The 27,670-nt window shown below is 42.1% G+C and overlaps 1 protein-coding gene and 1 long non-coding RNA gene across 2 annotated transcripts; one reads left to right on the top strand and one right to left on the bottom strand.

Annotated features, from left to right (window-relative positions):
• Positions 1 to 32: 32 nt before the first annotated feature.
• LOC143650661 (uncharacterized) lies at positions 33 to 14,434 on the top strand. The gene is made up of 4 exons (XM_077121714.1): positions 33 to 163; positions 5,343 to 5,469; positions 5,882 to 6,065; positions 6,645 to 14,434. Exons 1-4 carry the CDS (start codon positions 161 to 163, stop codon positions 7,534 to 7,536), a joined length of 1,206 nt encoding a protein of 401 aa, XP_076977829.1. The 5' UTR covers positions 33 to 160; the 3' UTR covers positions 7,537 to 14,434.
• On the bottom strand, positions 3,938 to 16,506 carry LOC143650667 (uncharacterized). The gene is made up of 3 exons (XR_013159634.1): positions 16,446 to 16,506; positions 5,264 to 5,529; positions 3,938 to 5,131 (listed from the first exon to the last, which is right to left on the bottom strand). It is a non-coding gene; the product is annotated as an uncharacterized LOC143650667 (long non-coding RNA).
• Between the last annotated feature and the right edge of the window lie 11,164 nt (positions 16,507 to 27,670).

Genomic DNA, 27,670 nt, shown 5'->3' with positions numbered 1-27,670 from the left:
CTGGGGGCGGGACTACGCTCGCCAACCTGGTGGACGGCACTGGCTGTCCCCGCCGTGGTGGCCACAGCGTCTTGCCCTCCCCGAGCGGCCCCGGGAGGCCCTGCCTGCGTCCCCGGCGCCCTGTCCCCTGCCCGGGCCGCGGAGCCCTCGGGAGGCGGAAATGGTGAGTGCCCGGGGCCGGAGTCCGGGGCCTGGGGTTGCAGAGGGCGCGGCTGGGATGCGGCCGGCGCCGGCTGGGGGCGCGGGACCCCGGGTCGCCTCCGCCCTCGAGGCCGGGGTGTCGGGGCCCGCAGAAGGCGCTCGGGCTTCAGCCGCCTCGGCGCGCAGGGTAGGGCCGGGCCGGCAGCCGAGACCCCGGGCGTCCTGTCCGGTCCCCGCGCGCCGCCCCCGCCTGCAGCCCTCCCTGGGCCCCTCAGCGCCGCCGCGCCCCCGTCTTCCGGGGCTCGAGGGTGGGCGCGGGGGTCCTCAGGGGAGGGTCCCCCTCGGCCCTTGGGGTTCGCGCCTGGGAGGCGCCCCCAGGACCGGCAGAGAGCCAGCGCGCAGGGCGGTGGGTGGGGTCCCCAGCCCCCTTTCTCCCCGGAGACCCTGGCCCCCCCAGTCTAGCCTCTCCCAGTGTTGGCATTACATTCCTCAAATCCCCCCTAAAGGCCTATTTCCTTCCTCCAGTTCATATCATCTTTATTATCTCTGAACTCCCTACATTACAAACAGCTGCAGTATTTTAATTATGATTTTTTTGTTGTTCTTTTTTCGGGTGGTTGCATGGGTCGGGAATTGAACCCGGGTCTCCCCCATGGCCGGCGAGATTCTGCCACTGAATTACCCGTGCACCCCTAATTATGATTTTTTTTTTAACAGAGCAATGCATGAACCTTTTTAAGGATGTGTTGTCTGTAAACATTTCACGTCAGAGGAAAGTAGAGAATAACTGCTTGAAACCTTGCTGTATAAAATCCTTGTGCTTCCTCTGCCTGTATCTCCCTGAGCACAGACAGCCCATGGGACTCTTTGGGTTGAGGTTTCTCTTTGGAAACTTTATTGCTTCGTTTGCCCTGTCAACACAGTCCCAGTTCAGCACTATCCCTGGGTTTGTCACTTTGAAAAGATTTATTCACGGAGGTGAGCCTCAGTTTTCCAGTAGTTATAAAAGAGATTTGATTAAGTTTGAAAGGTAAAATATTTCCAAGGTGTCAAGAAAAAGAATTGCAGGGGGGGAAAAAACAGGAAAAAAAAAATATATGTATATATTGCACTATTACATTCCATTTGTTAAAAATTCTTAGCTTTTTTCCTCCCTGGTGCGTATGTAGTTCTCAGGTCTGTTCTTTTTTTTCTGGGTGATGATAAATAGAATTCGGGGGATTAATCTTGTGATCACTGCCCAGGAGAATTTTAGAGAAAGACCAAATCTCTGTTCCATTATATGTACAGGAAAAAATGAACACAACTTACAAAAACAACAACAAAAAATATTGTTGTTAAATAACATTTAAATAAATTGAAGTACAGATATTCACCAAAATATTAGGTCCTCTTCTGTGCAAGATGGAGAATGTGTCATTGGATAATTCTGTTGTTTTCTGGACTTCATAGATCAAAGCTAAATCCCATGAAATGAGACTTGCAACACCTTGAAGTATTCTGATATTAATTGCTTACAGAACCATTACTGTGACAACATGACATCTTTACTTTCTGAGAAAAAAAAAAAAGCCTTCAATTTTCTTTACTCCTTTATGTATAAACAGGGATTTTCCTGCTCTGCAGACACAGGATTTATTTCATTTAAAATATTAATGGCAATCTTAACGGCAGTCTAAAGACAGTGAATAGTTTTTTTTTTTTGGGGGGGGGGGCAAACTGTGGCCAGTGACACCAAGCTGAGAGCTACCTTGAGCCTGCAAAGAGAGGTAAATGTAAGCCAGGTGTTTCTCCCTGGGGAGCCTCCCCTCTGCAGGACTCTGAGCCTGCTTTCTTCCACCACTGAAGGAGCTTTCATGCTGGGAGAAGCCACCAAGCACTGGGTCGCTGGAGAGCACATGCAGGTGGGGTTGGAGAGAAATGGTGCGCCTTTTTAGGAAAACTGTGTGCCAGTTCTCAAACAATAAATCAGTGTTTTCATGTGACCCTGCAAATCCATTCATCTATTGAAAGACATCTTGGTTGCTTCCAGTTTTTGACAAATTATTTACAGTGCTGCTGTAAATATTAATGCACAGGTTTCTGTGTGAACATGGCTTGTTTTTTGTGTGTGTTTTAAGTTTTAGTCACATAATGTGACATTCTAATATATCTGCTAAATGCATATAAATTGGTCAAAGAATCAAATAATACCATTACGCTAGTAGTGAAAAAACAGCAGTCTTCTGCTTTCTCTCTGCCTACCCCTGATTTCCTTTCTCCAAGGAGTCATGTTTTTCTTAGATATTTTTTTTGTGGTTATCTCCGTTTTTCTGAATACCATTTTTATACTGCTTTTAAAAAATATTTTTATTGAGAAATCTTCACACACATATAGTCCACCTATACAACCTGTGGCTCACAATATCATCATATAGTTGTGCACTCATCACCAGGATCATTTTTAGAACATTTGCATCACTCCAGAAAAAGAAATAAAAAGAAAAAACTCATATATCCCATACACCTTACCCCTCCCTCTCATTAACCACTAGTATTTCAAACTACCTCATTTTTTTTTTTACCCCTTATCCCCCCTGTTATTTTTTATCCTTATTTTTTTACTCATCTGTCCATACCCTGGATAAAATCAGTTATCAGACACAAGGTTTTTTGTTTGTTTTTCTCAGCGTTAGTTTTTATTATGGATATTTAAGCATGTAACAGTTTCTACCTTTCAACAGTTCATGGAGCCTTGTAAAAAGGAGGCCTCAAAAAATTGAGTCAGACACAAGGTTTTCACAATGACATGGTCATATTGTAAAAGCTGTATAGTTATTCGATCATCTTCAAGAATCAAGGCTACTGGAATACAGCTCAACAGTTTTAGGTATTTCCCTCTAACTATTCCAATACACCATAAACTAAAAAGGAATATCTATATAATGTATAAGAATAACCTCCAGGATAACTTCTCAACTCTGAAATCTCTCAGCCACTGAAACTTAATTTTGTCTCACTTCTCTCTTTTCCCTTTTGGTCAAGAAGGCTTTTCCAATCCCATGATCTTGGGTCCCAGTTCATCCCAGGAGTCCTGTCCCATATTGCCAGGAAGATTTACACCCCTGCAAGTCATGTCCCATGTAGTGGGGAGGGCATTCACTTGTTTAATTTTAATATAGTTGAACTTGTCAGTCTCTTCCTTTGTACCTTACTTTTTTTTTCTTACAAGAAAAACTTCTCCCTACTCTTATGTCATAAAAACATTTCCCTTTAGCTTCTGAAAGTGTTCTAGTTTTTGTCTCGCATATAAAGCTACAATAAGTTAATTACTGTCCACTGAATAGATGGAAACACAGTGCATCCCCCCCATTTAGGTAACAGTATATCTCCTCTCGTGTATTAAAGTCAAGATCATTTCTACCAATCTGCAACGCTTGCTGTTATTAATCAAATTTCTGTCTACATGGGCATGCATGTAAGATTCCTCTCCTTTCCATCGGTTTGTTTATCTCTCTGCCAATATATATCGTGATATATAGCTATCCAACTGTGTATATATGTATTTTTTTTAACCAATTCAGGTATCAAATTTCTTCTATGCTATGCGAAACAATTATTTTACTGTTTTTCTTTCTCTGCCCCGCAAATAGACACACACATGTCCCTCTTAGTCCCTGACTATGTCAAATACACACATAGGGCTTGTATTCTTTTTATTTATTATTATTAGAGAAGTTGCATGTTTATAGAAGGATGATGCAGAAAATATAGAGTACCATACACCCACTGTTCTGCTTGCAAGCTGCCAGAATGTGATATACCACAAACAAAACGGTTTTTAAAAAGGGGAATTTATTAAGTTGCAGGTTTACAGTTCTAAGGCCATGAAAATATCAAAATTAAAGCACCAACAAGAGGTTATCTTCATTCAAGAATGGCTGATGAAGTTCAGGATTTCTCTCTCAGCTGGAAGGGCATGTGACAAAGTCTGCTAACTTTCTCTTGGGGCTTCTTGTTTCATGAAACTCCCCCAGGGACGTTTTCCTTCTTCATCTCCAAAGGTCTCTGGCTGCTTGGGCTCTCACCACTCTTAAGCTTTTTCCAAAATGGTTCCCTATTTAAAGGGCACCTTGAATGGGTAGAGACACACTTCCATGGATCAAAAGTTACCACCCACAATTGGGTGGGTCATATCTCCATGGAAACAAAAACCTCCCACTGAGCAATATTGAATGGGGAACTTGGCTTTTCTGGGGGCACAACAGATTCAAACCAGCACACCCACCCTCATTTTTAACACTTTGCATTACTGTGGTACCTTTGTTACAATTCCGGAAATCCTATACTATTAACTACAGTCCATGGTTAGGGTTCAGTCCTATGGCTGTTGTTTTGAATTTTTGTTCTACCAACATGTAGACCACCTAAAATTTCCCCTTTTACTCCATTCAGATATACAATTCAGTGTTGTTAATTACATTCACAATGTTGTGCTACCAGCACCACTATCCATTACCAAAACTCGTCCACCACCTCAAACAGAATCTGCGCCATTAACAATTAATTCCCCTTTCCCTACCACCACCCTGGCCCCTGGGAATCTGTATTCTAGTTTTGACTCTATGAATTTTCTTATTTTAATTATTTCATATTGGTGAGATTACACGATTTCTGTTTCTGGCTTATTTCACTAAACATGATGTCTTCAAGGTTCGCCCGTGTTGCCACACATATTAGGACTTCTTTTAAGGGCAAGTTGGGTTTCCACAGAACCTCTTGTGTTCTCAGGTTTGGTGAAGTGAAAAGTCCTAGGTCTTCAATATATGTTTATTCACGAAAACTTTGACCCTCTGCTTCATATAGTGTGAGTGATGTGATGGTTAATAAGAAGAGCAAAGAGTTTTTCTAACAAGAAACCGAAGGTCTCAAAATGGAGTATTTGTTTCATGTATATAGCATTTCTCATTCTCCAAGGTGCTCTGGACCCTGCTATTAGAAAACAATAGGGCTTGAAGTGATAACAAAAAAAATGTACAGATTAGTTATTGGTGCTGTTAAATTTATGAGGAAGTAAATGTAGACACTAAGGGTTCTAACAGACAAGTCAAAGAGTAAATTTTGGGAGTCCACAGAAACTTACCTGAACATTCTCAGTTGAGTATAGTTCTCATGCTGTCAGTCTCACCCAACCTTCTGCACACTTATCTGGGTTGTTTTAGGACACAGTGACCTTTGAGGATGTGGCTGTGGTCTTCTCTCTAGAGGAGTGGGCTTTGTTAGATTCTTCTCAGAGGAACCTCTACAGGGATGTGATGCTGGAAACCTTCAGGAACCTGGCCTCAGTAGGTAAGGATGATGTCATTACTCCACTAAGTCATTTAGAGAACAAGTATTTCTTCATCAGTGCTGTTAGATTTGAAATGTAGAAAGGGAATAAACTGATAAATAAAACAAGTGTGGTCACAGCCCTCACAGATCTAGCATCTAATAATTTTTCCGTGACAATGGACTTTTGTCTTCATTAAAATACTTGAAGTTCTTTGAGTTTCACTGGTATACATAAAGACTTCATAGGCCATTTGAGGATATGAGGAAGCTTCTTGTTTAACCCTTGTGATTTACTGCTTTTATTAAATTGGCTTACGTTTTTACCTTTAGGGTCAGTTATTGAAAGAGTTAACAGCTAAAACATTTCTTACCATCTTTCTTTGCTTCAGGTGTCTTCTTCCTTATAAGATTTATGCATGTTTTGTTTCAGATGATGAAACTGAATTGCAAGCCAATAGATCGGTTTCTCATGTGGATATTTTTGGGAAAAACATACCCAAAGAACAGAAAATAGCAAGGTTTGCAGAAAATGATTCCTGGGTTTGCATTTTAGGAAAAAATATGGATGTCCATAGAATTGAAGATCAGCACAGATACCAGGGGAGAAATCGGAGGTGAGTTATGCTCACAAGAGAAAGTATTCCAAGATAAGAATTATAGTATGTCATGAAATTTTTAAAAAATCAAATAAGGGTGCACAGGTAGTTCAGTGGTACAGTTCTCACCTGCCATTCAGGAGACCCAGATTCGATTCCTGGCCCCTGCCCCCCCCCCAAAAAAAAACATTCAACAGATGTTGCTGCGATAATGGGATAGTCACAGCCGAAAACAATGAAGTGTGACCCCACTGCACAGCATACCAAAAAAAAATCAAATAAACAAAATACATAAGCACAGCTTTGACTTTGTTCATTCTCAGAGAATTTTTACAAAAAATGTTTCCTTAAATGTGGTATATTCAGTGTTTGAATGAAACCTAATTCAGTTGCAAATACCACACATAAAAAACACTGTGTTAGTAATGGCTGCAGTTGAGCTCTCTTCCAGAGCATTCACTTATTCAACTTTCACACAGTTTACAGACAGGGGAGAAAACCTGTGCTTTCACTGAAAATGGTAAATATGTCATTTTAATACATATTACTAAATATGAAATCATTAATAAAAAACAAAAATATGCTCATTTTTAACAGTAATCATCTGGTGGAGGGACTCTATGAAAGTAATGAAGGTATTCAGTATGAAGAAACCTTCAGCCAGATCCAAAATCTCAATCTGTACAAGAGACCTACTGGAATAAAACCATATGGATGTAGTGAATGTGGAAAAATCTTCATGAATCATTCATCCCTTCTGGGACATATGAGATCTCACACTGGACAAAAACCTTATGACTATCAGGAATGTGGAAGCAAACCCTATGAATATAAAAAGTGTGGGGAAATCTTTAGTTACCCCCAATTTTTTCAAAGACCTGAAAGAAATCATGCTGAAGAAAAACCTTATGAATGTAAGGAATGTGGGAAAGACTTCATTTGTCTCTCAAAATTTCAAAGGCATATGATAAGACACACTGGAGAGAAACCCTATAAATGTAAACAGTGTGGTAAAGCATTTAGTTGTCCCAGTTCTATTCCGAGACATGAAAGGACACACACTGGGGAGAAACCTTATGAATGTAAACAATGCGGGAAAGCCTTCAGTTATCCTCAGTCTTTTCGAATACATGAAAGAACTCACACTGGAAAGAAACCCTATGAATGTAAGTATTGTGGGAAGGCCTTCAGTTGGCTTGAATCATTTCAAGGACATGTGAGAACGCACACTGGAGAGAAACTCTATGAATGTAAACAATGTGGTAAAGCACTTAGTTGTCCCACTTCTTTTCGAAGACATGAAAGCACTCACACTGCAGAGAAACTTTATAAATGTGAAAAATGTGGGAAAGCATTCTGTTATTCTAAATCCTTCCAATGTCATGTGAGAACTCACACAGGAGAGAAACCCTATGAATGTAAACATTGTGGGAAAGCCTTCATTTGGCCTTCATCTTTACAAAAACATGTGAGAATGCACACTGGATAGAAACCCTATTAAGTATGATAATGTGGAACAGCTTTGCATTTAAAAAATCCTTTCAAAGTTATATGAGAACTCACACTGGAAAGACATGCTATAAATGTAAGTTATGTGAGAAAACCTGATGCAAAGTAATTCAAGTGTATGGTCCAGAAAATACACACCATGAGCAAAGTCTATATGAGTTATAAATTTTTTTTTTGAGTATCTAATTGTTTAAGTGGATCTGCAGACTATGACTCTCCAGTTCTTTCTCAGATAAACACTGAGATGAGTAATAGTTCTGAAAGTACTTTCAACAAGAGTGCATAAACTTTTGTTAGGTAATGGATTTTCCTTGTAATTCAATTAATAAAACTTTTATCTTCCCATTTTGAAGTCTGTTGGATACATGGGTGATTTGAAGTATATTTTTAATATACAAATAGGTTTAATTTTTATATAGATTTTTCAGTATTCTTTAATAAGGGGCCATTATAGATCTTGCACGTGACAGGTAATGGATGTCACTTACACATTTTATACATATATATACATACACATATATATATTCCTTCTGAGAAAAATGTTTATTGGGGGGGGCAGAAGAGTCTTTTTCCTTGCTAATAAATATTGTGAGAAATTTAAGATATGCAAGGTTTTTCACACAGTGTGGTCTTACTTAAATTGATGTTTTCATCTTTGCCATTTCCTCTTTGTCCTTACAACTGCTGGGATACAGAAGATAGACTCTGAATTAAAAAGTGAGATGTGTGATCTGACACTAAAATCTAGAGTTGGAGATGGCTCTCCTGGATTGTGTAACATCACTGTGTGAAATGCTGACAACTACATTTTTCAGAATACCTTTCCTTTATGAGTCTATGTTAGACTTCCCTAATAGTGTACTGTGCAGGAGATTTGGGAATCAGAAGGGAAGAAGTCATTCCTGAAACTTTTGGAGCTACCATACAGGGAGACAAATATATAGGTACTTTGTGGACACCATCTTCCAGCTTATTTTCCTTTCTTTGCCCTGCCAATCAAATGTTTCCTCGAAACCAATACCAACTAGTTGATTTCCATTTTCTCAAAGAAGTAGGCTTCCACTGACATCTCCACAAGCTCCACGGCAAAGATCCATCAGCTGTTTGGTGTTTCCTGCAAGGCCTGACCCACCAGGCCGCTTGTTAGGACTGTCCTGCTACAGGTTGATGCTCTGACTCCTCTTCTCTAGATTGTACTTATATAAGGTCTAATCTGTATAATACACACCTTGCTGTTACTACTGCTAGTGACTACTTCAGCTGCAATGATACTGCCACAAAAAAAAATAGAAAATGAAAAAAGATAACAGGAGTCCATTCCTCAACTTCATTGTGGAGTGACTGCTCACTCAGTCATTCTATGTGAGAATAAGCACTTTGCTCTTATCAGGCCAATTGTGGGCATTTCCTCTTAGAGCTGAATGTACGCCATCAGTATTTGTTCAATTATGTTTGATTATGGGTGTTTAAAAACCATCCATTTTCTTGTCAAAGGTGTCTGTAGATGTTTCTTAGAAATATCCCATTAACTGTGTTTTAAAATAAGTTGTATACTACAAATATTGTCTTTGTTTTCATTAAGTAGGAGGGCATGTTAAAATATGCCACTGCAATTATAGATTGTCAGATCAACTTTGTAGTTTTGCCAAATGAATCATTATACATTGGGAGTAACTGTTACTAGGTGCATATAAGTTCACGTATTTTTCTTTGGGGCAAATTAAAGCTTTATCATTAACAAAATATCTTATTCACTCACAATAGCAGAAGCTTAAATCATGGTTTTCTCAGTGCCCTCTTGCCAAAGACCACTGGGAACACACTAGTAGTGACAGAGGGTGGTTACTAAGTTGTAGCAATAAGGATGACTGCATCCTGCCAACTAGTACTGGGAGTCTCTGTATCCAACTCCGCTCTGTTTTCAACGGCAGGGCAGTGGCTTGCTTGTGACTTCAATACCCTGATGAATCTAAGGAAAAATGTTCTTTTTTGTTTTTTTCAGTTTGTTGTTAGGCCAGGAGTGACATCTCAAGTCTTTACATATGGAGCAGAAGTTGGAATACTGGTTACTACATATTGGGCAGTTTTAAATGTTCTCCACAAAGTAACTCAATCAGCACAAAAAGCTAATCCTTAGAAAACTATAACACAGATACTCTTCTGTCTCATTTGAGAGTCAACTATAGACTATATTTTAGGTAGGGTGCCACAGATCACAAAACTAACAAGGTTAAAGCCAGGATCAGGTTTCAAGCCAAGTCCATCTTGCTGAGATACCATGAGATTTGAGGCTACCGTTTTTAGCATTGCCCATATGTCAGGAACTCTAGGCTGAAACCTTTACTAGGCTGAAAATTAATCAAGGCACTCTAGGCTCTAGGTTTACAGGCATTGGGAAAAAAATATATTTGCAGTCCTAGTGGTTATATTTTTGTGGAACAAGAGTTGGTTAAAAAAAAAAGTAAAGATAGAGGTAATAAAATGGATACAACAGCACTGGAGGAAATAAAACATGACAAGAAAATCAGGAAATGCACAGAGTGTAGTATATTTTTTTTCTGGAGATTAGGGGCCTCATTAAGTGAGGAGGTCATCATTAATTCACTTTTACTTCTACCAACTTCGGTAGACAGCGCTGTATCAAGAACTGCTCAGGGGGAACCATCATCACTTCCAGGTCAAGATGGAAGCTTAACAATGTGCACGTTTTAGTTCGTCCTCCAGAACAACTACTAAATAACCAGAAACAGTACAGAACAGCTCCCAGAGCCACTATAGTGATCGGACACACAGCGTACCCCAGTCTGGACCAGCTGGACCGGCTGCGAGCACCTCCCAGAACCGTGAGTTCCCAAAGCTGCGAGGCCAGTGCCCCTCCCCCACAGGCCACTTCCCAGAGGAGAAAGGAAAGGACTTTACCAGCAGCAGCAGGGACTGAACACAATCAAACGCCAATTATGGAACTAATTAACAAGTTTTGACTACTAAAAATAGGCCCCCAGCTTAGGTGAACCTGATCAAAGCGGAGGTTGCTCATTTTTACCCCGGCGCCAAGGGGGCAGGTCTGACAGAAAAAGGGGGAAAAAAGAAGGAAACAGAGGTTTTGTGGCTGTGTATCTACAAAGGCTTGACTGCCTCTGGATACAATGGCAGGACTTTTCAGGCTGCAACTGTCCCAGGCATAGGCAGAAGTGAGCTCTTTTGGGGACTTATCCGGAGCCTGTGCCTTCCCCAGGGGAGGGGTGAAGCCCAACTCAGGTGGAATCCCTCCCTCAAGGAATTCAGACACCAAGGCTTGTTAATTTGAAGCCATTAAAACCAGCCTACAACCTCTCCTCTGTCTCCACCATGCCCCCAGCAGGGAGAGTCTGCCAAAGTTAAACATACCACATCATCTTATGCTGCTGGGACCTGCAGTCAGACAAGTGCCACATACTGGGCAGGATAAGAAAAACAGAGTCCAGAGACTTCACAGGAAAGTCTTTCGACCTACTGGGTCTCACCCTCAGGGAAAACCGATGCAGGTGACTCTGTCCTCCTGATAGGAGGCCAGTTTGGTCTGGGACAATCTGGCTGGGGTCTATAATATCTAAGTAGACCCTCCTAAGTGTGTGTGGGGGGGGGGGGGAAGGCACCACACAAGCAGGGCAAGAAACAAGAAAACAAGAACTGAAAAATTCTCCTCTGTTAAACAAAACCTAAGCTAGAGGTCCAGAAAAAGCTGAACTGAAAGTCAAAGAACAGATAGACAACAAACTCATCCAGAAAGAAAACCCTAGGTGAAAGAAGTGAAAGCAATCTCCAGAATAAACTAATCAAGGTAATTAAATGCCTAGATGCCAGCAAAAAATAACAAATCATACTAGGAAAACTGAAGATATGGCCCAGTCAAAGGAACACACCCACAATTCAAAAGACATACAGGAGCTGAAACAATTAATTCAGAATGTACGAACAGACATGGAAAACCTCATCAAAAGCCAAATCAATGAACTGAGGGTGGATATAAAGAAGGCAAGGAAAGAACAAAAAGAAGAAACAAAGTCTGAAAAAACAAATCACAGAACTTATGGAAATGAAAGACAGTAGAAGAGATGAAAAAAACAATGGAAACCTACAATGGTAGATTTCGAGAGACAGAACATCTGAAATCTGAAAAGAAACAGAAACTATAGGAAAAAAATGGAAACATATGAGGAGGGACTCAGGGAATTGAAAGACAATATGAAGCGCATGAATATACGTGTTGTGGGTGTCCCAGAAGGAGAAGAGAAGGGAAAAGGAGAAGAAAAACTAATGGAGGAAATTATCACTGAAAATTTCCCAACTCTTATGAAAGACTTAGAATTAAAGATCCAAGAAGTGCAGCGTACCCCAAAGAGAACAGATCCACATAGACATACTCCAAGACATTTAATAATCAGAATGTCAGAGGTCAAAGAGAAAGAGAGGATCTTGAAAGCAGCAAGAGAAAAGCAATCCATAACATACAAGGGAAGCCCAATAAGGTTATGCACAGATCTCTCAGCAGAAACCATGGAGGTGAGAAGACAGTGGGATGATATATTTAAATTATTCAAAGAGAAAAACTGCCAGCCAAGAATTCTATATCCAGAAAAATTGTCCTTCAAAAATGAGGGAGAAATTAAAACATTTTCAGACAAAAAATCACTGAGAGAATTGGTGACCAAGAGACCAGCTCTGCAAAAAATACTAAAGGGAACACTAGAGACAGATATGAAGACAGAAGAGAGAGGTGTGGAGAAGAGTTAGAAAGGAAGACTATGAGTAAAGGTAAAAAGAAGGAAAATTAGATATGACATATAAAATCCAGAAGGCAAAATAGTAGAAGAAAGTACTACCCATGCAGCAATAACACTGAATGTTAATGGATTAAACTCTCCAATCAAAAGACATAGTCTGGCAGAATGGATTAAAAAACAGGACCCATCTATATGCTGTCTCTACTCAAAGGACATGAGGCAAAAGACACAAATGGACATTTACACACCAATGTTTATAGCAGCATTATTAACAATTACCAAGAGATGGAAACAGCCAAAATGTCCATCAACAGACACTTGGCTAAACAAACTGTGACATTTACATAAGATGGAATATTATGCAGCTGTAAGACAGAATAAAGTTATGAAGTATGTAACAACATGAATAGACCTTAAGGACATTATACTGAGTGTGATTAGCCAGAAACAAAAGGACAAATACTGTATGGTCTCACTGATATGAACTGACCTTAGTGAATAAACTTGGAATATTTCCTTGGTAACAGAGATCATCAGGAGATAGAAATAGGGTAAGATATTGGGTAATTGGAGCTGAAGGGATACAGATTGTGCAACAGGACTGAATATAAAAACTCAGAAATGGACAGCACAATATTACCTAACTGTAATACAATTATGTTAAAACACTGAATGAAGCTGCATATGAGAATGATAGAGGGAGGAGGGTTGGGGCATAAATGAAATCACAAAGAAAGATAGACGATAAAGATTGAGATGGTGTAATCTAGGAATGCCTAGAGTGTATAGTGATAGTGACTAAATGTACAAAGTTAAAAAATGTTTTTGCATGAAGAAGAACAAAAGACTGTCATTACTGCAGTGTGCTGAAAACAGATGGTACTTAATATTTTAAAATTTCAACTAATGTGTGAGACTAAAGCAAAAAATGTTTATTTGGTACAAATCTATACTTTGACTAGTGCATCTCCTAATATAATTTATGTAGATGGTTGATTGAACACCTTAAGTACATGGAACTTTGTATAGGAATGAGATTTTGTTGGTTGTCCAGGTGATGCCCTGATGAATCCCAGAGTGATTTGATCAGTGAGTGGAAAAGTATTTGCAAAGTCCCCTTCGGGGAATGGTGAGAACGGGGGGAAAACTCAACTTCCCCAAGTTGGATTTTTGATATTCTCACAAGTAGTGTGGACAACCAAAGCTGTAGGCTGAGCCCCCAGTCTTGGGGTTTGTTCATATGAAACTTAACCCCACAGGGGATAAATCAAGCCTACTTAAAATTAAGCCTAAGAGTCACCCTCAAGAGAACCTCTTTTGTTGCTCAGATGTGGCCTCTCTCTCCAGCCAACATAGCAAGCAGACTCACCACCCTCCCCCTGCCTACATGGGACATGACTACCAGGGGTGTGGATCTTCCTGGCAGCATGGGACAGAAATCCCAGAATGAGCTGAGATTCAGCATCAGAGGATTGAGAAAAACTCTAGAATGAGCTGAGACCCAGCATCAAGGGATTGAGAAAACCTTCTTGACCAAAAGGGGGAAGAGTGAAATGAGACAAAGTGTCAATGGCTGAGAGATTCCGGAGTCGAGAGGTTATCCTGGAGGTTATTCTTATGCATTAAGTAGATATCACCTTGTTATCCAAGATGTAATGGAGAGGCTGGAGGGAACTGCCTGAAAATGTAGAGCTGTGTTCCAGTAGCCATGTTTCTTGATGACGATTGTATAATGATATAGCTTTCACAATGTGACTGTGTGATTGTGAAAACCTTGCATCTGATGCTCCTTTTATCTACCTTGTCAACAGATGAGAGGAACATATGGAATAAAAATAAATAATAGGGGGAACAAATGTTAAAATAGATTTAGTTCAAAATGCTAGTGATTAATGAAAGGGATCAGTAAGGGGTATGGCCTGTAAAAATTTTTTTTTTGTTATATTTTTCTGTTGTCTTTTTATTTCTTTTTCTGAATTGATGCTAATATTCTGGGAAATGATCATGATGATGAATATGCAACTATGTGATGATATTGTGAATTGCTGAGTGTATGTGTTGGGAATGTTTGTTTCTTGTAATTTTTTTTAATTAATAAAAAATTAAAAAAAAAAAAAAAGAACTGCTCAGGGGTACTTGCAAATGGTGGGGAGCAATACCCACACAGTCCTACTTTCATGGAGTTTACAGAGCAATGTTTCACCATTATAGTAAAGGTGTACTCATAGTAGCTCTTCATTTTCCCAGTGATGAAAAGCTCTAGGGCATGTGATGTGTGTTTACGAGTTTGGACATAAATATGTGAAATGAGGTTTGCAATTGCTTTGGGCCTCAGGGTGTGGTTGTTTTTACAGTTCTTACAAAAGATTGAAAATTGACAATGTTTCACATTATCATCTTGCTATTCCTACAGACTGACACAGTTTGTACCAGAGAACACCTAGATTTCCCTCTAGTATGAAGAAGGGTTCACAATTGTCCCACAGAGCGCCATTTCCTACAAGCACAGGGAGAGCTGTGTAAAACCACTGTGGTCTCCAGGTAGTAGCAAAAGTTACCCTGAATAGTGAGAAGGAAATTATCCAAGGGATAAGTGAAATGAGCTGCAACCAGTGGGTATCAATTTGAGTAACATCCCCATTTAGTAGAAAAGAATGTATGTTTTTAGAACAAAAACATCAATACCTTTTTATAAGAGAAGGTGGAAATTTTTGTTTACAGCCCAGGAAGGGGCCTGTTTTCCCTTTCATAGGTCTGACTTCTACATGCTTAGACTTCCAGCACATGTTAGGAAAGAGGAATAAAAAATGAAATAGATTTCTGCTTAATTAAAGAACAAATGAGGCCCAATATTTGTTTTTCAATATTAACTTACCATTTATATAGCACAGTTGAGAATAATGTGTTTGAAAATCACAATTCTCTCACTTGTTCCCTCCTCCCTGCATTCCTCCCAGCGTACAGATGAAGAAAATTAACCCCAGGGAGCACAGATTCTAGCCAGAGCTCACACGATTTATACTAATAATAAAATCTCTCAGTTTTGGAGGTCAATATGCACCATGACCTGTAGCGAGCACTGTGAAAATCCTAAAACCTAGAACAACACTGGAGGGCACATATAATTATTCAGCTTTACAAATAGGTCAAAATTTACAAACAGGATTCAAAAGACCACACCCTATGATTTCATTCACACAACATTCTGGTAAAGGAAAAAAACGGATTTAAAGCAGCAGTAGCTGCTAGAAGTTAAGGATAGGGTGAGGGATTAATTCAAATGGGCAATGTGAGAGTGATTTTTGTAGGAGGGATGGATCCCTTTGTATTTTGATTATGGTGTACAGTTTTTGGAATTTTATGAGAATTCCTAAAACTGCACTGAAAGGAATGAATTTTCCTATTTGTAAATCAAAAAAGTAACAGGAAACAAAGGAAAAAAAACCCTGTTAGAACTAAGAGAAAGCTAAAACTCACCTTAAGGTCAATTTTTCGGGACGTGTCAACCTTTCTTGGAACCTATACTTAAGATAGGAAACACCCTACAGGCTCACACCTACTCTCACTGCAGTCGCATAGCCTGAGAAAGCTTAGAGGGCACGTGGAATGAGCCTTGCATTGACCCCCAGGTTACTGGGATCAAAGATCTTAGAATGTTGTGGTTCTGAAACAAAAGCTAATTTCCCAGAAATCCAAAATGAAACCTCCTAGGGGAATCCTAATCTCTGTGCATTCAATCTTGTTTCTCCGGGACCTGTCTTGAGCCACGCGCAGTCCTAAAATTCCTACACGAATTCCACTGCAGAGAGAGAACGCCGCGCCCCCCGGTCCGCGGAGACCACCCGTCGCCCAGGTTCCGCCATCGTCCACCTCCGCTCTCCAACACTGAGGCCTGAGGCAGCGGCCGGACATGAGCGTCCATGCCCGGGGCCAAAAGATGGCCAGCAGCCCCCCACCTTCCCCACAGCGCCTGGCTGAGCCCACAGAGCCCTCCCCCTGCACCCCGTCCTCCATCTCCCTCAGACCCCCAGTCCTTTAACAAATACAGTTTACTGTATTTTTTACCACCTCAAGCGCTAAACTATCGCCCCTCGCGCAGCTCCTGTATGCCACGAGGAAGCGCTACCTGAACGTCCGCTGTCCCGCCGGAAATCCAAGTTCGCGGTCGTGCGCAGGCGCATGCGCAGGCGTGCCCGGAAAGACCGCCTCCTACCGCGGAAAGTGCGCTCACTGGTCTTCCGGAAGGGCCCGCCCTTATGCCCCGCCCTACCGCTCGCTTCCGGTTAGTTCCTTATCCCAGCTAGACAAGGGGTTAGAACTTCCGAGACACCTACGCTAAAGGAGGTGGCAAGAGTTGTTGGTGCGCCTAAGAGAGGACTGGACAAATGAGGAGATCGCACCGAGGATATGGCGGCTGAGCGAGTGAACGGGCACCACTACTGCTCTCACTGAGTTCCCAGTCAAAAATCAAAGAAGCAAAATCCCTGAAATGACAGTGAGGGGGCTCATCCCGCCAGAAACCTAAAGCAGGGGGTAGGGCTGAAGCATCATATTTCCAGCCAGGTCAGGGGCTGTCAGTCCCTGACCATTCAGGTCCTGGGCTCCTGTTTTGTGGTGGTGATGACTCTGGCAGATTGTTATAGAGACCTGGGTCTGTGCGCTCATTGAGGGCATGGGAGTAATGTAGCCAGCCTGGTTATCAGAACTTTTAGGATGCTGATCAGGTCAAGGCTGTGGGTGAGGTGGATTGAATTGTGTACCCTGGTTTGGACGTTGTGGTGGTCAGGTTTATGTGTCAACTTGGCCAGGTGGTGGTGCCCAGTCGTATGGTCGGGCAAGCACTGGCCTGTCTGTTGCTGTGAGAACATTTCAAGGACTTAAATTATGACCATATTGGTTGCATCCAGAGCTGATTGCATTTGCAATCAGCTAAGGGGAGTGTCTTCTGCAATGAGTGACAATCTAATCACAGGAAGGCTTTTAAGGAGGATTCAGAAGAGACAATCACTCTTCCTGCTTCAGCCAAACAGCTTCTTCTGAGAGTTCGTTGAGGACCTTCACTGGAGCTACCATCTCGTGGCCTGCCCTACAGAAGTCCTTTAAATCATCACAGTAGCCCAGCCAGCCTCTCCTGAGAGTTCATTAAGGACCTTCTTTAGAGCTGCCAACTCACGGCATGCCCTACAGAACTTGGACTCCTACATCCCCACAGTTGCGTGATACACTTTTACGAATTTTATATTTATAGATATCTCCTGCTGATTCTGTTTCTCTAGAGAGCCCTAGCTAATACATACATGTTCTTGGATTTGGTCTGTGCTCTGGTTGGTGTGGACCCATTGTAAATAAGCTCTCTTCAAGATGTTACTTAAATTAAAATATGGCCCAACTGAATCAGTTTGGGCTTTAATCTGAATTACTGGAGTCCTTTATAAACAGTGTGAAAGTCAGTTGAAGAGAGAAGCCTGAAGGAAACAATCAGAAGCAAAAGTAATGTGCATTACAGGTCATTGTTATTAGGTGTCTCATGGTTAGGAGTTCAATCTCCACTGGTCCCAGTAGCCAGCCAAGGCTGTGTTTCAAATGGAGGTTTTCAACAAAAGAGGTTGCCACAGCCCACAAGGTTGATGCAGAAGTATTGGAGTTCGCATCCACAAATTGGATGTGGATGCCCAAATGTCCACATCTCCTGCTTGGGGTTCCCTTTCCTTCCCCCCACAAGGGGATAAGGAATCTGCACTTTAGGATAAGGACTCTGGCTACGTTGATTAAAAGATTATCACTAACTTGGCAGACCATTAATTCATGTTCTAGGCATGGTAATTGTGCTGGTTTGAGTGGATTATGTACCCTAGAAAAAGCTGTGTTTTAATCCTTACCCATTTTGTGGAAGCAGCCTTTTCTGGTAATCCCTATTCAGCACTGTAGGTTAAACTTGATTAGATTATCTCCACAAAGATGTGGCTCACCCTTGCTCCTGGGCTCTGACACTTTCAGCCTCTGTCCCTGTGGGGATTCCTCACTTTGCTTCTCCAGGGCTGGCTTTCATCTCTTGACTTCCCTTAGCTCTCTCAGGTTCTTGCTTAACATCTCACGGTGATGTCTGCTGGACTCCAAGCATCTCCAAACATCGTGTCTCTGTTCTCCGAATGTCCACATCTCTGCCAACTCCACTGTGAAGTAGAAACACAGCTTCTATGTCAGCTCTGAGGCTTCTGTCATTCCTCTAGGCTCTGTTGTTTTTTCAGGATTCCAGTAAGCTAATCAAGACACACCTGTAATGGGTGGAGTCACATTATTCACAAAAACAGAAAACAGAAAAGGCCCTTGAACCTGGAAATGTAAAGGGCTTCTATTTAAAAATCTTGGGCTCAAGGGGATATACAGACTGAAATTGCAGGAACCTGATTCAAGATACCCAGGAGGCCATAAATGCTTAATTAGGGGAGAGGATGCTAAGATATTAATAGACATGGGTACAAAGGGAGTCTGAGCCATATGCTAATTAACATCATTTATGCTGTCTTTATTAAATTTTATGGCTCAGTGGATCAGACAGCATCCAGTTAGTGATGTATCAGGATTAACACATGGCTTTTCTAGGGTACATAATCCTTTCAAACTGGCACACCCTGGCATGATTTACCTACTGCTGGTGTTACCACAAACTTAGTGGCTTAAAACAATGCAAATTTCCTGTCTAACTGCTCTGGAGGCCAGAAGTCTGAAATGAAATCCATGAGCTCAATTTAAGATGCCAGTAGGACTGCATTCCTTGCTGTAGACTTTGGCAGAGAATCTCTTTTGTTGCCTTTTCTAGCTTCTAGAAGTTGCCTACATTCCTTGGCTCATGGTCTTCTTCCATTTTCAAAGCCAATAATGGCCAGTTTCACATTGTATCACTCTGACATGTCAGAGTGATATAATTTTCCACCCAGATAATCCAGGATAATCTCTTTGTCTTAAGGTTGACTGACTAGCAACCTTAATTCCATCCACAAACTTGTAAAACAACAGTCACAGGTTCTGGGGATTAGAAGATGGACATCTTTGAAAGGCCATTGTTCTGCCGACCACAATCCTCTGGGAAGGAGTCAGGAAAATAAATTATGTACCCTTCATTAACCATGCCTACAGGTCTTCTGCTGGGTCCTACTTTAGACCAATCCTATCCAGAAGTCTGAGGACATGGGAGCCCAATGAGTCACCAGAACTAAGAAGAGTAGAGAATGGATATGGAAAGACAAATGGAAGATGTCCAACCCATATGAGATCCATGTTACATTGGTAGGAGCTAAAGAGAGTTTTAGTAAATTGGAAGATGGTTCTCAGAATATGACTACATCAAGGCTCAAGAACTTAAAATGTGGAAACTAAGAAAAAGAAGGTGAAAATTTGATACATGTTACTACATGGATGAACATTGAAGACATCATATTCAGTGAAATAAGTCAAACACAAAGTGACAGACAATGTATTATTCCACTCATATGAAATAGGTAGAACATTAAAATTCATGGAGACAGAAAATAGAGTATAGGTTACCGGTGTTTGGTAGGGGAAGGGGGAATAGTGAATTAATACATAAGGGTGTTGAATTTCTGTTTGGGGTAATGGATAAGTTCTGTTAATGGATGGTGGTGAGGGTAGTACAACACTTAAAGTATGGGAATCCTGTAAGGAAAGAAAAGATAAAAATAAAGATGCAAAGAAAGTTTTTAAAAATGTAAAAAGTTGGTGAATCTGGATATCTGGGTGGAGTTATGTTGTAGTTCTCTTGCATGGGGTTTGTGCTATTTTTTACAAATGTCCTGTAAATGTGAAATTATTTCAAAATGAAAAGTTTTTGTTTTTGTTTTAAGTTAAGGGAGACAGAATAGAGGGCAATTCAACATCTGCCTAATCTTCCACTAGAATTTGAATCCCTTAAAAGCAGAAGTTTAGTCCTGTACCTTCCTGTTTCCCTTCCATAAGGGAAATCATCTTGCTTATGATCAGTATGAAAATATTAATTGAATGGATGCATGGTGTTTTAGTTTCCTAGGCTGCTTAAGCAAATACCATGAAATTGGTTGGCTTAAATGATGGGAATATATTAGTTTACAGTTTTGAGTCCAGGAAAATGTCCAAATCAACGCATCATCAAGGTAATGCTTTCTCCCCAAAACTGTCATTCTGGGGTTCGCTGCTGGTGACCCTTGTTCCTTAGCTTACCAAGGCACATAGTGCGATCTTATGGTCTCTTCCTTCTCTTCTGGGTGCCACTGATTTCAGCTTCTTTCTTCCTGTTGCTTTCTTTCTGTCTGAATTTCATTCTCTTATAAAGGACTTCAGTAATAGGATTAAGACTTATCCTGACTGAGGTGGGTCACACCTTAACTGACATTGCCTCATCAGAAAGATCCTGCATGCATTGGCTCACACCTGCAAGAATGGATTAAATTTAAGAGCATGTTTTTCTGGGGTACATGCTGCTTCAAACCACCGCACATGCCCATTTGCACAATTTGAGCTGTGAAGGGCACAGGGCATGGTGGAGTTGACTGAACAGAATACTAATGGTTAGCTATTGACCAACAGATCTATTCATGGAAAAGATTTTTCGTTCTCTCTCCAACATAATCTTGGTGTGAGGATTTTAAAAATGATTACGTGACTATTTCCTGTAAAGTTCGTGCCAGCCTCTGCCTAGGGCAGAGCTGAGGTTATTGCAGACAGAAGTTTGATAAGGGCCACAGAGCATTGTCAGGGACTGGCCCAGAGCCTCACACTGAACTTGAGGGCTGCACCACCTGGGAAGTGATGCTCTCTCACCTGGATATGGAGTTGAGAGGTACTTTGTTGACCTGTGACCTTAAAATGGATGCTTTATTTTTTTTTAACTTTTTAATGTGTTTATTTACTATTAATTTTTTTTGTACATCTGAATTCCCTCTGAAAAAATGAAAAAAAAATGTTTTGGGTATCCCATACCACCTCTCCCGCACCCCCACCAGCCAAATAAGTCCCTGCAAAGAGGACATTTCTGCTCCCTCTTTGACATCCTGAAATAAGTATTGGCAAAAATGGCATCAAGTGTTCATATTGAGTGGTGGCCCAGAGAAGACCGCAGAAGCCTTCCAGGCAGAGGGTCCCTGTGACTGGACATTCTTGAGGTGTCAGCCAAGCAGTTGGGAGAACGCAGGTCCTGCTGCTGTGGCCACCCCATGCCAGCACACACACACACACCGGGGAGCAGGAGGGCCACCTACAACTTGTCCAGGAAGTTTTCCAGGGCTGGAATGCCCTCCTTCAGGCCCCTATACTTGTGTGTCCAGCCACTACTTGGCTGGGCTGGTGTTGTGGAAGGGGTCAAATCAGTCTCCCCCAACACCATGGAGCCTGGGTTTTGTATGCCTTGTGAAGGCAGGCTAAAGGGAGTGGCTAAGGAGATGATGTGGGCTAATCCAGTTTGGGAAAGCAGGCTAAAGGATGGGTTTAAAGCATGCTCTGTTGCAAATCATACTTGGTCTCAGAATGGAGGCTTAGCATGCTTGATGGCTAGAACCAGTCAGAGCCGGCCATAGCAGGTGCTGCAAAGAAAAAGGAAACTAACTCTTCTTGCAGTGAAGCAAGCTTCTTCTGAAAAACATGAGGAGGTGGGAGCTCAAACAAAAGAAATGGAAGTGTTTTCAAACCAGTAGGGGAGTGGCTACTTCAGTGGAAAATGGCATCAGTAAGTGGAAGTTTTAAAACTAGGACAGGAGGACAGGCCAGATTTGCCAGGGAGGTCCAGGACAGTCATCCTGGTGTGGTCTCTCTTATGTAGTAAGGACCAGGCCAGGCCAGCCAGGACACCATGGGTCAAGCTGCAGTCTTATGTAGCAGAGAGCAGGACGGACCAGCCAGGGATGCCCAGATGGACCAGCCAGGGTGAGCCACTGTCTCATGTAAATGGTATCAGGCCAGACCAGCCAAGGAGTTGAAAAATAAACACCCCTAGAACCAATCTCTCTCCGGAGAGATCCAGGACAGACAGCTCAGCCCAGGACAGGTCTCTCATAGGCATTTCTAGCCCATACCCCTCTCCCCAGGGGGAGGTTTTGAAAACTTGTGGAGGCTCATTGGTTGACTGGAGGGCTTTGGGGAGAACACTGAAAGTCCACTTGCAGCCTTGCATTGGAGAGCCAGTGTCAGACACACCCCTGAAAACACCAGAGGGGAAGTGTCTTCGTTTGCCAGGGAAGCTGTAATAAATACCTCAGATTATATTTTTAAAGGGAAATACCTGGCTTTCAACTCAGTTTGGTTATAAAATTTGATGGGTAGGACTCAAACCAAATTTAGATAGCCACTCAATTTCCCAATCTTCACAAAAGCAAAACTAGATAAAATAAAAGACCCCAACCCTGCAATCCCACTCCTACGTATCTACCCAAATGAATTAAAAACAGAGACTCAAACAGATGCTTGTACATCAGAGTTCATTGCAGTATTATTCATAGTATCGCGAGGGTGGACACAACCTCAGTGTCCATCAACGGACGGACAGACAAACAAAATGTGGTGTAGGCATACAAGGGAATATTATTCTGCTTCGAAAGGAACTAAGTTCTGATACACACAACAACGTGGTAAATCCTTAAAGACACTGAGAAAACAAGCCAGACACAAAAAGACAAATCTTGTATAATTCCGACTGATATAAAATAGAGTATGCAAATTCATAGAGTCTTAAAATAGAATACACGTTACCAGAGGTGGGTGGTGGAAAATAGGAAGTACGTACCTTAGTGGGTACAGAATTTCTTTTTGATAGGATGGTGGTGATGGAGGCACAGCATTGTGACTTTGAACACCATTGAATTGTATATGGAAAGTGGTCAACCTGGAAAATTTTAGGTTGTATATGTGTTACTACAATTAAAAAAAAAAAAAGCCCATAGAACTGTACAACACAAAAGGTGAACCCTAATTAATAATATAATTATATAGTTAATGATATAATGATATAATCATTGTATTATAATAATATTGGTTCATCAATTGTAACACATGTATGTATCATACTAACGCAAACTGCCAATAATAGGGAAAATGGGGCATGGGGTTGTATATGGAAACTCTGTGCTTTGTGCACGATTTTTCTGTAAACCAGTCAACTGCTCAAAAATACAAAAAGTAAATGAATACCACAAACTGGTTGGCTTGAAAAACAGGAATTTGTTGTCTCACAGTTCTGGAGGCTTGAAGTCTGTACTCAAGGCATCAGCAGGCCATGCTTTTTCCAAAGTTTTCTGGTGGTGGCTTGCCGGAAATCCTTAACTGGGTCTCTGCCTCCATCACACAGTTGTCTGTCTCCCCACTGTCCCCTGCTGATCTCTGCTTCAAGAACTCTAGTTATATTGGATCCAGGGCCCATCCTGATTCAGATTGGCCTCACATCGACGAGTAACAGATTCAAAGATCCTATTTACAGATGACTTCACATCTCCAGGACCGAAGTTAGAACTTGAACATGTCTTTGTGGGGCATGCGATTACATCTGTGCTGGTTTGAAAGGATTATGTGTCCTAGAAAAGCCATGTTTTAATGCTGATCCAATCTTGTGGGAGCAAACTTTCCTTTAATCCCTATCCAGTATTTTAGGTTGGAAACGTAATTAGATCCTCCCATTCCGGGTGGGTCTTGATGAGTTTTCTGGAGTTCTTTAAAAGAGGAAACATTTTTGGAAAAAAAGCAGAGCCACGACAGAGACCAGGCTTTCAACCCGGGGCTGTGGCCAAGGTGGGTGCCTTAGTTTCCCAGTTGCTATGACAGTGAATTGGCTTAAGCAGCAGGAATGTATTGGCTCCCAGTTTCAGAGGCTGAAAGATTTGCTTCTGCTGACATCAGTAGCATTCTGGCTAGCTGGAAATCCTTGGGTTCCTTACCTTTCCAATCACATGGCAATGTCCTCTCCTTTCTTTTCTTGGTTCCTGCTGATTTCCTGCCTCTGGTTACTTCCCATGGCTTTCTTTTTATATGGCTCCAGGAATATGATTAAGACCCATCCTGATTAAGGTGGCCACACTTTCCCTAAGAATAACATCTTCGAAAGATCCCATTTACAATGGGTTCACACCCACCAGAAGGTTTTACAATTAGGAACGTGCTTTTTCTGGGGTATGTAAATCAATATACTACAGTGGGGCACACTTCCAAGACCTCACTGCCTGGTTCAGATAATTCCCACCTTGAAGGGACACTTAGAAAACATTTTAGGAGACACAGGCATAAACGCAGTGTAGTGGTTTGAAACTGAATGTACGGACTTCCAGGAAGATGGCCTAGTAGAGTAGGTCGAGTTCAGCCCTGCTCCATGGAAAAACTTAGAGAAGGGAGAAGAGGGATGGGAGGGAAGGGATGGGAATGAGACGGTGATTCTAGAGTGCAACTGACCTGGGAGAGCCTTCTGCACCACGGAGGGTGGCCCTGGTTGCAGAGGCCGAGGAACTGAGAGGCAGAAAGCTGGAGGCTGGTGCAGAGGCTGCAGAGCCTGCAGGAGTGCACGGACGGGAGCGAGGAACTAGGAAGTAAGCCAGGCTGCGTTCCTTGAATGCGCTACCCTCACCAGCACAGCCCCATGACCTGCGACTCACCCCCACACTCCACGCAACCAAACCCCATCACCCACTCCCCTTCCTCGTGCTCCAAGCGCCCCCACACCCACAGCGCACATACCCGCCCTCCACCCCAACTGCAGCCCAACCCACCTCTCCTGCACCCCTCCCGAGCACTACCTTCCCATCCCTGTTTCCTGCAGGCTGTTGCCAGCACATAAAAGCTACAGGCACTAACCTCCACACCCAGGTTACCCCTGCCCCACCCCCCACCCCACTGAGTGCCCCACCTCGTACCCTGTTCCCTGCTGCAGATCCATCCCACACACACAAGGCCTCGGACTACTGATACTGAAAGAAATCACCTCCCAAAGTAAATCAATCAAGATATTTACATGCGGTGAAAATAACAGAAGATCACTAAGCATATCACAATGCAGATAGATATAGCCCTGCCTAATGACCAAATTAAAACACCAGAGGAGACACAGACGTTGGAACAACTAATCAAAGATGTTCATATAACTCTACTCAATAAAATAAGTGGGATAGCAAATGACATAAAGGAGATCAAGAAGATGGTAGAAGAACATAAAGAGGAACTTAAAAACATAAATAGAAAAATAGCAGATATCACAGAGATTAAAGACTCTGTTGGCCAAAAAAAAAAAACCATACTAGAGGCACACAACACCAGATTTGAAGAGACAGAAGAAAGAATGAGTGACATAGAGGAAAGGATAACTGACTTTGGAGACTCAAAACAGCAAATGGCAAAAAAAAGGTGGAAAAATTTGAATTGGATCTCAAGGAAATGATAGACAAAACAAAGCACACAAATATAGAATCACTGGTGTCCCAGAAGGAGAAGAGAGGAGTAAAGGGCTAGGAAGAGTAGTTGAGGATATAATGGGGGGAATTTCCCAACTTTTATAAAGGACGTAAATATACAAGTCAAAGAAGTGCAAAAAATTCCAGACAGAATAAATCCAAATAGGCCTTCCCCAAACACACATACTAATCAGTCTGTCAGATGTTCTGAAGACAAGCAGAAAATTCTGAAAGCGGCAAAAGAAAAACAATCTACTACATACAAAGGCAACCACATAAGACTGAGTTCAGACTACTCAACTAGCACCATGGAGGCGAGAAGGCAGTGTATATGTTATATTTAAGATCCTGAAAGAGAAAGACTTCCAGCCAAGAATTCTGTACCCAGCCAAACTGTCCTTCAAAACTGAGGGAGAGACTTCCGGAGAAGATGGCGGCTTAGTAAGACGCGCGGATCTTAGTTCCTCCTCCAGAACAGCTACTAGGGGAGTAGAAACAATACAGAACAGCTCCCGGAGCCACGACAGAGATCAAAAAGATAGCGTACCCCATCCTGGAACGGCTGACTGGCTGGGAGAACCCGCTCCGGTGAGATCGCCGAGGGGCGCGGGCTTCCCCGGGCCGGGGCAGCAAGCGGCCGGAGTCCCTCCCTTCCTCCTTCCCGGACCAACTGGGAGAACTGGATTGGAGATCCCCAGGCCATGGAGAACGGTGACCGGGGTCCCTTCCAAACATGTGACTTCCCGGTCCAGCTGGGAACGGTGCACTCTCCCGGGCTGTGGCGGCTGGTGCCCTCCCGCCACGCTTGGCGCCCCGGGCCGACTAGGAGATTCGGACAGGCGCTCTCCCGGGCTGCGGCAGCCGGCGACCCTCCCCACGTTCGGATCCCCGGGCCGGCTGGCACTCTTCCAAGTCACTTCAGCTGGCGAACCTCCCCCATGGTGAGGGTTTTCCAAAGTTAAAGGACCCACAGCACCTTTTACTGGTGGGACCTGCAGACAAACGTGTGCCACGAGCGCCACCTACTGGCAGGATAAGAAAAACAGAACCCAGAGATTTCACAGAAAAATCTTTCAACCTGTTGGGTCCAACACCCAGGGAAATCTGACTAAATGCCCAGACGCCAGCAAAAGATAACGGATCATGCTCAAAAAATTGAAAATATGGCCCAGTCAAAGGAACAAACCAATAGTTCAAATGAGATACAGGAGCTGAGACAACTAATGCTGAATATACGAACAGAAATGGAAAACCTCTTCAAAAACGAAATCGATAAATTGAGGGAGGACATGAAGAAGACATGGGCTGAACAAAAAGAAGAAATAAAAAAACTGAAAAAACAAATCACAGAACTTATGGAAGTGAAGGACAAAGTAGAAAAGATGGAAAAAACAATGGATACCTACAATGATAGATTTAAAGAGACAGAAGATAGAATTAGTGATTTGGAGGATGGAACGTCTGAATTCCAAAAAGAAACAGAAACTATAGGGAAAAGAATGGAAAAATTTGAACAGGGGATCAGGGAACTCAAGGACAATATGAAGCACACTAATATACGTGTTGTGGGTGTCCCAGAAGGAGAAGAGAAGGGAAAAGGAGGAGAAAAACTAATGGAAGAAATTATCACTGAAAATTTCCCAACTCTTATGAAAGACCTAAAATTACAGATCCAAGAAGTACAGCGCACCCCAAAGAGAATAGACCCAAATAGGCGTTCTCCAAGACACTTACTAGTTAGAATGTCAGAGGTCAAAGAGAAAGAGAGGATCTTGAAAGCAGCAAGAGAAAAACAATCCATCACATACAAGGGAAACCCAATAAGACTATGTGTAGATTTCTCAGCAGAAACCATGGAAGCTAGAAGACAGTGGGATGATATATTTAAATTACTAAAAGAGAAAAACTGCCAACCAAGACTCCTATATCAAGCAAAATT

Source organism: Tamandua tetradactyla, chromosome 11, assembly GCF_023851605.1.
Source record: "Tamandua tetradactyla isolate mTamTet1 chromosome 11, mTamTet1.pri, whole genome shotgun sequence".
In the NCBI taxonomy this organism is placed as follows: Eukaryota; Metazoa; Chordata; class Mammalia; order Pilosa; family Myrmecophagidae; genus Tamandua; species Tamandua tetradactyla.
The sequence above is the reverse complement of the archived record's forward strand: the minus strand, read 5'-3'. Positions and strand labels throughout refer to the sequence as shown.

Coding starts and splice junctions, on each gene's coding strand:
- LOC143650661 (XM_077121714.1), top strand. Junction 5,470..5,881: donor CAGGAACCTGGCCTCAGTAG/GTAAGGATGATG, acceptor GTTTTGTTTCAG/ATGATGAAACTGAATTGCAA. Junction 6,066..6,644: donor TACCAGGGGAGAAATCGGAG/GTGAGTTATGCT, acceptor CATTTTTAACAG/TAATCATCTGGTGGAGGGAC.